The sequence below is a fragment of the Quercus lobata genome, chromosome 2, assembly GCF_001633185.2.
Source record: "Quercus lobata isolate SW786 chromosome 2, ValleyOak3.0 Primary Assembly, whole genome shotgun sequence".
Taxonomy (NCBI): Eukaryota; Viridiplantae; Streptophyta; class Magnoliopsida; order Fagales; family Fagaceae; genus Quercus; species Quercus lobata.
In genome coordinates this window covers 95048927-95060569 of record NC_044905.1, presented here as the reverse complement: position 1 = coordinate 95060569, position 11643 = coordinate 95048927, and the positions used below count along the sequence as shown (strand labels likewise).

Here is an 11643-nt window from a genome sequence, read left to right as displayed (position 1 = left end):
TAGCCTGACTTATTGCCCAAAATTTATAACAAAATAATTTGGTGGTTGGGTGGGTGAGGGATTGAACTTTAGACATTATAAAAACTTTAAGACCACACACCTAACCACTAAATACTTGGAATGATTGTGATACAATATGCATAATAAATATATATTTTGGTATTAGTCTAGTAGTTTTGATTTTTAAAACAAAGTTACTAAGATGACTGTTGCCCTACCTTTGTGCCTCTGGAAAGAAAGTCATTCTTTCCTTTAATAAATTCCAATTCTTTCCTTACAAGTTACAAATATAGAAGAAATTCCTTAAAAAAAAAAAAAGCTTACCGTTGGTTGGAAGAAATTCTTTCCTTAATGAGTTGATATTTGATTCTTCATATATTTCCTTTAAGAATTGATATTTTATTCTTCAAATATTTCCTTTAAGAGTTGATATTTAATTCAATGTACTTATTTATTCTTATCAATAAAAGTTAATTAATCTTATTTTAGTACCTTTTTAAGAGGTATGTCTTAGTATTTTTTTTAATAGAATCTTTTTAGTAGATTTAATTGTTCAATTTGATAGTTTGTAATAATATATAATTATAATTTTTTTGGTTAAATTTTTTATAACCCCATTGAAGATCTGTTAAAAATGCCCATGGGTAACCCATTAAACCCACCTCACTAGCCCAGCCTGCTAAAGCCCAAATGGGCATTGCCCATGGGTAGGGCCATGGGCTAGGGTTTTTCCATCTAGCCCGGCCCGACCCAGCCCATTGACTAGTCAACAACCCGTTAAGCCCAGCCCATTAGACCCATGGGCCAAATAAAAACGGGTCGGGCCGGCCCGGCCCGGCCCATTGACAAGGCCTACTGAGAAGAGAGAAGAGGAAAGAAAGCTCTTATTAATCCTAACCAGTTGGGGAGAGCATCCTAATTACTTGTGAGGTCCTTGAATAATATAATTTAGCAGATAAATTTCTCACATCTTAGTGTTGATTTTTATTACATATGCACATAATATAATTATTAATTGATAGATGTATTATATTTGTTTCTTTTAAATTATTACTTTTTAAGTATAATTCCTACAACATTAAATCATCAAGAACAGGAAAATTTTTTTCATATATTTGACCAAACTACTGTCAAATATATTAGCTTCTTGTTCGTGCTCACTTAAGTCACTTGCACCCATGCACCTTATCTTGTATTTGACCAAGCTACTGTCAACTTTGTACTTTTTATTTGGTGCTTACTCGCTCTCGCCTTATCTTGTATTTGACCAAGCTACTGTCAACTCTGTACTTTTTATCTGGTGCTTACGCGCTCCAGCAATGCCTTTCCTTCCGTAGTACAAACGAAAGGGAGCATCTAGGTTTATACGGATTTTCACACTCCACTTGTGGCTCATTCCAAAGTCATGTGGAACAGAGAAAACTTAATGGTTAAGGTGGATGCATTATTGGCCGCCGCAAGAGAATAGAGACCGTAAAAATGGCTTTATATGACTGAAAATGAGGGAGGTTATATTTACAATATTTTTACAGTATTTTCATGATAAATTTTAAATAACATGATCTTGGCATTTAATAATTGCCAAAAAAATAATTTCATTAATGAATTCAAAATGTGATGAAAATATTGCGAATGTAGCTCTAAAAAAAACATATATATGAATGAAGTACTGGATAGTGATGCTGCAGTCATTGCTATGACAGCAACGATTGAGAGATATGCTGATTGATCATGAAATCCTGGTTGGTTGCATTCTTTTGAACGCAACCTTGAATCCAAATTATACTTCAAAAATGACGGCCTTCTAGAACAGAGAATGTGTATCTTCTTCTGTCTTGTAGTTCATTGTTTTCAACACTTGTTAAAGATACTTGGTCTATAACCGTTTCAATTAAGCACATGTAATTATCAGATTAGATGATCCACTTTTATAGTCTTTATAAATAATTATAAGGACAAAGTTTAGTTATAAAATTGGTTGTAACCTAAAGCTATAACTTTCTTTAATAATATTAACATTACTACAAATTTTGAAAATCTAACTGTTGAATTGTATATTCATTACTCTTAATTCACATGTCAAATTTTGTGTTAATTGGATATTATTTACTATATAATCTATAAGCTTATACATAATTTTAAATAACAAAACTTATAATTTAAACAATTTATTGATGATATAGCTATTGATCTTTAATTTTCTAGAAATTTTGCAAGTATGGAGAATATAAGAAAAAAAATGTAACCAATGATGAATTTGTCAAAATTCACTTCTAATAAAAAGATATTGAGTAAGGTTGTAACCTTAAGTTACAACTAATTTTGTAACTAAATTTTGTCTTAAATATAATAAATAGGTTATGCTTCATTGCTTTAAGCTTATAAATCAGCCATTCTAAGATTCTATTCATTTTCCTTCAATTTTTCATATATATATGACTCAAAATCAATATTATACAAAGTGCTGTGAAGCTGAGAGCCTCTTCATAAATTTCTTAGAAGTATTTTTAAGTAAATTACGTATTTGATCCCTAACATTTATGCTATGTGTCAATTTGGTCATTAACCTTTTAAATGTGTTGATTTAATCTCTAACTTTTTTGACATTGTGTGAAAATGATCCCTACTGTTAAGTGATGGATAAAAAATGCTGATGTGACTAATGGACAAAAAATTATATTATTTCATGCCGCATAAAATGCTACGTTGGCATAGTATTAAAAATTTTAATTCAACTGTTAATTTTTTAAGGTTATGCTGAGAAAATTATGTTTCACACCTCATTGAGATTCCTTATGTCCACCTCACCCCCGCCAGATAAATTGAGCATATGCTATCTAAAGGAAAGAAAATTGATACACAGAATTGAAAATTAAATTAACCTAAATAAATATTAATAAAAATTCCTATTGTAAACGTCATTCAAAATCTAATATAAATGTAAATTTTAGTTTGTTTTTTCATACCTACTTTTGTTTCCTCAATTGGAAGATTTGCAAAATATACCTCAACACAAGTCAGTTTAGAATTTGAATCAAAATCATTATTATGATTAGGTTCTCCATAATCTCAATGAACTACAAATATATATTTCATTATTATTAAAATAAAGAAAACAAAAATAATTACTTCATAGTTATTAATGACAATCAAATTAAGAAACTAATCTTCTTCTTTTTTTTTGAAAAACTTATCTAAATACATAGGAGTTATACATGTAAGTTGATTTTTAAAATTTAAAAAAAAAAAAAAAAACATAAAAGTGTTAAGAATATAGTAATAAATTGGCAAAGTTGTATCCTCACTAACTTGAATGTTCTTAAAAGTTACACAGATTTCAATATTTTTCTTTCTCTATTATTTTAGTTAAAATTTGGGTCTATAACAAAAATATAGAGTATTTAGTGTGATTTAGGAAGAGAAAAAAAAGTTAAAAGATAGAAGAGAAAAAGGATTAGTGGAAGTTAGGGCTTTAGTGTGATTTAGGACATAAGTATTTGTAAGGACCAGATTTGAGTCCTTAGCTCAAAGGATGAATGAACTTAGGCCCAAAAAGCCCAATACAATGAATTTGTAGAGAGTGAGTTGTAAAACTGGGCTTTAATGAATCAAACAACAAATAAAGTGGATTCAGGTGACAAAAAAATGAAGATAGATTGGTTTAATCTAAAGAAAATTGTCCTCGGCACAGTTCGAGGAGATCAGTTCTTATATATATTTCTCTCAAGTTTAATTGCAAGTTCAATTCTTGATTGCTACAGTGTTTTTCTCTTAATTTCTCAATCCCCTTCTCTCAGGGTATTTCTTCTATTTTATATTATCTTCCCCTTTGATCTCCACCTTCCACGTGTAGATCAGATTGTTGATGTTGATCTTTATCTTATCAGCACCTTCCTGAAATTTTTGGGTAGTTGCTGTAAGGCTGAAAGTTATTGTTTAGGTATCCCTCCCTCATTAATGTGGCTAGAGAGTTAGCTGCAGAACATTTAATGCAGTGACAGCAGTTTTCCTTTTAGATATTTCATGACCTCCCTTTATCTTGTTCCTTCTTGATACTTATCCTCATTAGTAGAATCGTCCGGAACGTTACTCTTGATGTCAGACTGCATTTTCTGATCTCGACTTTGCCTAGTCGAGGAAGCATTCATCCTCGAATCACTTCCCTAGAATCATAACGCTTAAATCCATTCCTTTATTTATCAATGCTGACCTCTATCATATGTTTATCCCTCCTTGGATTTATGAGATGTCTTCGGATTAGACCCCAGGCCCAATACATTATACAGGGTATCCCTACCGTATTTTTTTTATAACTATTATTATAATTATGTAATATTGATGCCTTTAGAACATTTATTATTAAATTATTTTAAGAAAATTTTAATATTACTTTTACGATGGATTATTTTGCTTTTCACACCTGTGCAGCTTTCCAAAGTCAATGGCATGTGTGTAATGTCCATGACACGAACCTGACGTAGCTCTGAAAAACAAAGCTGACGTAGCAAGCTGACGTAGCTCTGAAAAAACAAAGCTGACGAAGTAATGGCTAGCATTATGCTGCAGTTTTTATAAATACAGTACTAAGTAGGCCATGCTTCGTTGCTTTGATCCTCTAAATCAGCCATTCTGAGATTCCACTCAATTCTCTCCAATTCTTTCTTCCTTGTTTGTTGCTCCTTCTACACCCAATTTAACGCTCACAAGTAAGTGGTCAAAACTATTCTTTCCAGATTTAAATTTTAATCTCAGTTTTATTTAATTTTCATTGCTTCTGGAAAATTAATTCTATGATTATGTTTAGGCTTTTAAAATTGATTCAAGAATTTTCATATTTCAATTATAATTTATTAAAAGATTTCTTATTAAATCATGTAATTGAGATCATCGAGTGAAGGTTTAGTAATCCATCAATTGAACTGGTTGTTTAATGAGTTATTAGAGATTTTAAATCTTAGAGCTAGCTTTCATATCTGATTTAATTGGGGGATTTTGTGTTGTGAGTATTTTATTAAGTTGAATGCTCAAAAAATGAAATTAAGCTTTCAAATTAAAGATTGGAACTCTCAATTTGATCAGATTATAACTAGATTATAGTGATAGTGATAACATCAGAACTATTTTCTTTTTGGAACCAGAACATTAAGTTGTTAATGTCCCTTATAATTAAGTGTTTCTTTAGATTATTAAGTTGTTTTGCTTTTTTGTTAGAACCTTTTTCTCTCTTTCTTGTACATGTGTTTGTTTCTTAAAATAAATAATAATAAAAAAATGTTTTGCTTTTGTTGAACCGTCAAAGTCAAGCATACATAGATGATCAATGCGCCTACTCTCCTCTGATTATTTTGCTCTCTCTCTCTCTCAGAGACTTGTATTAATTCAATGGCTAGCCTGTGGTCAAGGAACACTAAGGTTGAAAATGAGTCTAACGAAACTATGGTGGTGAAAGTGACCCGGGATCCTGGCAACTTTGAATTCAAAGAATTTATAATCCCAGCTGGTGATCACATATATATGTGCTACAACGATTTCGGCATTGAACATAATCCAGATCGTCCTGTCAATGTTAGAGTTTATGTGGGAGATGAACAAAAGTTATATGTAAGAGCATCCAGAATAAGGGACAGTGGGAAAATTGTATTGGGCTACGAGAATGGCATGGTCACCCCCACTTTTATTGACATATATATGGTTGCCAGGATTGGGTACTTTTCTAGACTAGCCTTTGAATTTGATTATTGTGTGCTTTTTTCTTTTTTTTTTAAATAAAAAAAGTTCATTGCTTACTTGCTTTATTATGGTTTCACAGATTAATTATCAAGATGAAAGGCGCAACAAAGAAGATTAAAAAGTTGTTGGGGAAATAGTTAAAAGGATAACAGATAGGAAAGGTTAGGAGGACATTGGAGAAACTTTGAATGTATATATGTATATATAATTTGGTCATAGAGCCCCCTTCTGTCCAGTCTGCCCTGTTGTAGATAGAATGTGTTGTGGACCTGTGTTGTACAGATATAGAATGTTCATTGATTTCTATATTTATTGCGATTACTTGGAAGTCATTTAATTCACACTAGACATAGAGGTGATTTTATTTATACTTCCCCAACGCTTAAATGAGTGTGGCATCAATAAGGAGGTCTTGTTGTAGTCTGTAAAAAAGCACAAAAGAACCTAAATTCACCTTGGATGTAGGCCACAATACCATGGCACCCGAAGGAAGTTGGGAGGAGTTTCTCTCTTGCTATGTTCGCATCCTTCTGTACCCAAACCAGCGCATTACAAAGGTGTAGCATGTGAACAAGAAGTCATACGATTTTTGTGTATTATGAGATCGGATGATGCACTTTACACAGGTTGCAAGACAAGTAAGATGGGTGTGAGAATGAACATTGTTGGACAAAATAGAGCTAGCAAGTCAACATTTCAAGGAGGATTAGAGTGCCTGATTATGTTTTAAACTTAAACCAGAGTGTTACATATGTACTTCTAAAATCTCATATATATATATATATATGGATCCACAGAAACTTCATAAATTTCACAGCAATTTTTTTCTACGAATTTGTGATTGTGGAACATATCTTTTAGGTCTAACTTTGCATGCTTCTGAACAAATCAAGACCGTTCTCAATAGTTTTGACATTTCCTCTAGTGCACTAGAGTAAGGTGGCATAGACAAAATGTAGCTAAAGTACCATTCAATAGATTGCATCAACAATGACAAAATGTTCCAGACTTATTTGGCTCGAAAAAATCAGCCTTGAATGACAAGTGCTAATAATATCCAGAACAAGGGAATAGCAAAAAAAGTATGAGGCAGCAATTATAATCCTGATCAAACTATTGTATCCAAAAAGTGTTATTGATTGGAAGTTGGCCTTGATTGGACTCTCCCCAATTTTAGTGTCCCCAACTAAAAGTAAGAGATCTGGACTTGTGACCATAGATTTTTCAAAGAGCCCCGATGATTAACCACCAAAGTTTCTGTCCTTACCAGAAAAAGGGAAATATAAATGAAAATTCTCTCTACTGGTCTCTACTTTGTAGAAAAGATGAATATTTTGTGACAGTGAGAAAGAGACAAAAAGGTCAACAATGAGTTTAAGGTTTGATTAAGTCTATTATCTTCCTTTTAAGACTGTATACTACATGAATAATTAAATCATTCATCTTCCAGAGGATCATGCAATGTGTGCAACTCAAAATATTGTTAATACCATAATAACAATATTTAATTAGTAGAAACAAAAATAAATGAGGTAGCTATACCAGATAAAAGCATGAATGTCATTAGTAATTTATTAAGTGTAGTGCTGTAGCCCCATGGTTCCCAACAAGGCAGGCAGGCACAACTGGATGGAGGAGCTTTGCCTTTTGTTGTAACATAAGAGATGGTGTGGATGTCGCTGTTGCATATCATATCGATCATTGTCCAATTCAATATGTGTTATCTTCTGCAAAGATGCTCCTGTGACTTTAGAAGCTTAAAATAATTGATATTGAGTTGGGAAGCTGACATGATGGAGACACTGCATAAACAATGCTGAGAGAGTGTCTAGATCCGAATCAAAATCATGTCACAATTCATTGATATATAAAAATAATGAGATTCCCTATGTCCACCTCACCCCCACCATATATATTGAGAAGATGTTAACTAAAGCAAAGCAAATTGATACACAGAATTTTAAATTCAACTGCAAGACGTCTTTCTTGTTTTAGGAAAACATGGCTGCATCTCCTGTCAACCAAACCTCCCTTCATCATTTTCGCTCCAAAAGTTTTCCCACAAGGGCACACCCACTCATTTCAGAATTCAATGAACAATTGAGCAGAGTGAGAGGTTCTGAAACAACCTCTTCATCATCAACATCATTAAGCCAGAAACTCATTGGCCTTCGAGGTTTGCATGACTGTGTTGAAAACTTGCTGTTGTTGCCATGCACTCAAGCCTTAGCTCAAGAGCAGCATCAGAAATGGTTTAATGAGCTATTGGATGGATCTCTCAGGCTCTTGGATGTGTGTGGTATTGCAAGGGATGCATTGTTGCAAACAAAGGAATGCGCACGTGAACTTCAATCAACCCTGCGCAGAAGATATGGCAATAAAATGGAGCTTGTGAGGGAGATTGAAAAATACTTGGCCTCAAGGAAGGTTGTGAAAAAGGCAATGCAGAAGGCCTTAAAAGGCATGCAAACTAAGTTGAACGGTAAGAAAAATGAAGATCTAGCCATGGTGAGCTTGTTAAAAGAGCTAGAAGCTGTAACTTTCCTGGTCTTTGAATCACTATTGACCTTTATAGCTGGACCAAAGTTGCAATCCAAATCAAATGGTTGGTTTGTGGTTTCCAAGCTGGTGCACCAGAAAAAGGTAGTCTGTGAGGATGAAGAAACAGATGCAAATGAATTTGACAAGGCAGATTCAGCATTACAATCTCTCAATAGTCACAAGACAAGCAAATCCGATTACTCCATTCTTGTTCAAAATGTGCAGAACTGGATGGGAAAGTTGGAGTCAAGCATTGAAGATGTTGAAGAGGTGCTTGAATGTCTTTCTAGGCATCTAGTCAAAACCCGAGTTTCCTTTCTCAACATCCTCAACCACTAGCCCTAAAATCATTATGGGCATGAATTTTGTCTGTAAAGTTTTACATGATAGACCTTCTCTTTTTGTACACATTAATGAATGAAATACAAATATATCGTGTCTTCTACATCTATGTCAATTCACTCTCATTAAGAAATAATTGAGTATTCATTCCTAGCACAAGAATGGTTCAATTTTAATAAATTCTAGAATATTGGATCTCACAAAATACCACGTAAAAGTTTAAGTCTCAATACCTCTGTACAAAATTTGGTAATAAAAATATAGTAAATGATCATCTCACTTGAATCCATTGGACCTTGTGAAATAAATAATAGGAGGTGGTTTGAGTCACTGAAATTTAAATTTGGTGCCTCAGGATGTTTTAACATTCTAAACTATGGGTTCCCTTGATATACACTGCATTAAGAGGATGCAGGGCTTGAATCTGGTTGAGGACCAAGCTCCTCCACTTAGAGAGCTGGAACAGAAAATCAGAAAAGAAAAACAAAAACAAGAGATATAAATGTTCTGACTGTTTCAAATAATTTGATTAATACACATTTAAAATCATTGACACTCACATGGTTTACTTGAATTTTGTATGCTTAAGCAATTAATAATCCTGACTGTCTCCCTTTGAGAGACAACCCATGTTATTAATGAATCAGCCTATAAAATTTTCTACATTATGAACAGAAATGGAGAAGTCTCTTATGCAGATCTTGCCTGTCTACGGCACAACAATCACATAGTCAAGTCAATAATATCATTAAGAAACGAACTATCATATACAGGTGTATGTGATTTAACTTATAAAATCACACGAGTACTTCCCTTCATGACATAAAAGTTTGATCATTGATATATAAAATATTCAACATACGTGTGGTAACAGCACCATGTTCTCAAATAAGAAATAAGCATTAGCCATTCTAACAATAGCTCAGCTTGAGTTTTTGGGAGACAAGATGGTTATGTCACTCGTGCGCACATGTATTATAAAATTACTATAACTGTGTAATATGTGTTACATTAATTACGATCAGGTTGTCTTGTCTGCTATATCCATTAAATTCTCATTAGAAATTCATAGATTTTTAAAATTTAGTTATGTTAATTATTTACCATAATTGCAAACCTATGTATATGCATTTCTTTCTAAATTCATATGCATACTTATATTGTAAGAAATATATGAATCCTTATGGTTTCCAGCAGCAAAAATTAATAATTTGCGTAGTACTACTGAATAAAGAAAGGTAGGACCATAATATTGGTGGTTAGTACAGTAAAAGGGAACATGGTGAAAGGCTTTTCTTGATGTGAAACCCACCTTCCTTCCAAGGATGTTTCCTTTTATTGTACTTGACCAAGTTTTCAATCCGTGAGAGATTATCAATTTATGAGAACAAGTGACAATGCAGTCTTGTCTATCATAAATGGATACACCAGCAAACAAATGGGGCATCACTCTCTCAATAATTTCTGCAACGTCTGGTTTATCTGTAATTGTTTTACAAAATTATATAAGACATAATATCTTATTATCAGGTGGCACTGCAATATTGTCTCCCATAAGTTCATTTCCCAGCTTCATATATAGCATCATTGGTGGCATAATTATTTATCAAACATTAGGTCATCTAACTTCAATTGCAATTTAATAACTTCATATTTTATCAATCATTTTCTAATTCAATATGTAGTGTTATCTTCTACAAAGATGCTCCTGTAAGTTAAGAAGCATAAAATAATTGGATGTTGAGTTGGGAAGCTCGCTAGAGGGAGACACTGTGTTGACAATGCTGAGAGAGTGTCTAGATCCAGATCAAAATCATGTTACTACTCATTGAGATTTGAAAATATTGTGATTCCTTATGTCCACCTCACCCTATCATATTTATTGAGAAGATGTTAAATAAAGCAAAGCAAAGCAAGCCAATTGCTACACAAGATTGTACATTCAACTGCAAGAAGTCTTTCCTGTTTTAGGAAAACATGGCTGCCTCTCCTATCAACCACCACTTTCGCTCTAACAGCTTACCCACTAGAGCACACCCACTCATGTCAGAATTCAACGAACAATTGAGCAGATTGAGATGTTCTGAAGCAACCTTTTCATCATCAACATCATTAAGCGAGAAACTCATTGGCCTTCAAGATTTGCATGACTGTGTTGATAACTTGCTCCTCTTGCCTTTTTCACAAGCCTTAGCCCAAGAGCAGAATCAGAAACGGTTTAATGAGCTGTTGGATGGATCTCTCGGGCTCTTGGAGTGTGTGGTATTGCAAGGGATGCATTGTTGCAAACAAAGGAATGCACTCGTGAACTTCAATCAACCCTGCGTAGAAGACATGGCAATAAAATGGAGCTTGCAAGGGAGGTTGAAAAATACTTGGCCTCTAGGAAGGTGGCAAAGAAGGCAATTAAGAAGGTCTTAAAGGGCATGCAAACTAAGTTGAACTCTAAGAAAAATGAAGATCTAGCCATTGTTAACTTGTTAAAAGAGCTAGAGTCTGGAACTATCTTGGTTTTTGAATCACTCTTGACCTTCATATCTGGATCAAATTTACAATCAAAATCAAGCGGCTGGTTTGTAGTTTCCAAGCTGGTGCACCCCAAGAGAATAGCATGTGAGGGTGAAGAAACAGATGGAAATGACTTTGAGAAGGTAGATGCGGCATTACAATCTCTTGTTAGTCACAAGACAAGCAAATGTGATTACTCCATCGATGTTCAGAATGTGCAGGACTGGATGGGGAAATTGGAGTCAAGCATTCAAGATGTTGAAGAGGTGCTTGAATGTTTGTCAAGGCGTCTAGTGAAGACCCGAGTTTCCTTTCTCAATATCCTCAACCATTAGCTCAGAAATTATCATGGGCATCCATTTTTGGCTGTAAATATATACAAGTCGATAGGCCATCTCTTTTTGTACAAATACACGAATGAAAAACACATATTTTCTCTTCTACTTTTAAGTCAATTCACTGCCTCCAAATATTTTCCCATGTCACTATTGAATTATATTCTAAGAGTATTAATTTCTAGTT

General features: G+C 33.6%; 3 protein-coding genes across 4 annotated transcripts; all 3 read left to right on the top strand.

Moving 5' to 3' along the window:
• Positions 1-4621: 4621 nt before the first annotated feature.
• On the top strand, positions 4622-6467 carry LOC115959655. 2 transcript variants are annotated; one of them, XR_004084950.1, is made up of 3 exons: positions 4622-4706; positions 5366-5705; positions 5810-6467. XR_004084950.1 is itself a non-coding variant. In XM_031078151.1 (2 exons), exons 1-2 carry the CDS (start codon positions 5383-5385, stop codon positions 5865-5867), a joined length of 381 nt encoding a protein of 126 aa, XP_030934011.1. In that variant the 5' UTR covers positions 5317-5382; the 3' UTR covers positions 5868-6467. The 2 variants fall into 2 exon arrangements, 1 of the variants encoding a protein (XP_030934011.1); XM_031078151.1 differs by lacking the exon at positions 4622-4706 and having other exon boundaries at positions 5317-5705.
• A 1264-nt stretch (positions 6468-7731) lies between these two features.
• Positions 7732-8610, top strand: LOC115973909. The gene has a single exon (XM_031094151.1). The coding sequence runs from the start codon at positions 7732-7734 to the stop codon at positions 8608-8610; it is 879 nt and encodes a 292-aa protein (XP_030950011.1).
• Positions 8611-10958: 2348 nt separating this feature from the next.
• Positions 10959-11456, top strand: LOC115973908. Its single transcript, XM_031094150.1, has one exon. The coding sequence runs from the start codon at positions 10959-10961 to the stop codon at positions 11454-11456; it is 498 nt and encodes a 165-aa protein (XP_030950010.1).
• The last annotated feature ends 187 nt before the right edge of the window (positions 11457-11643 follow it).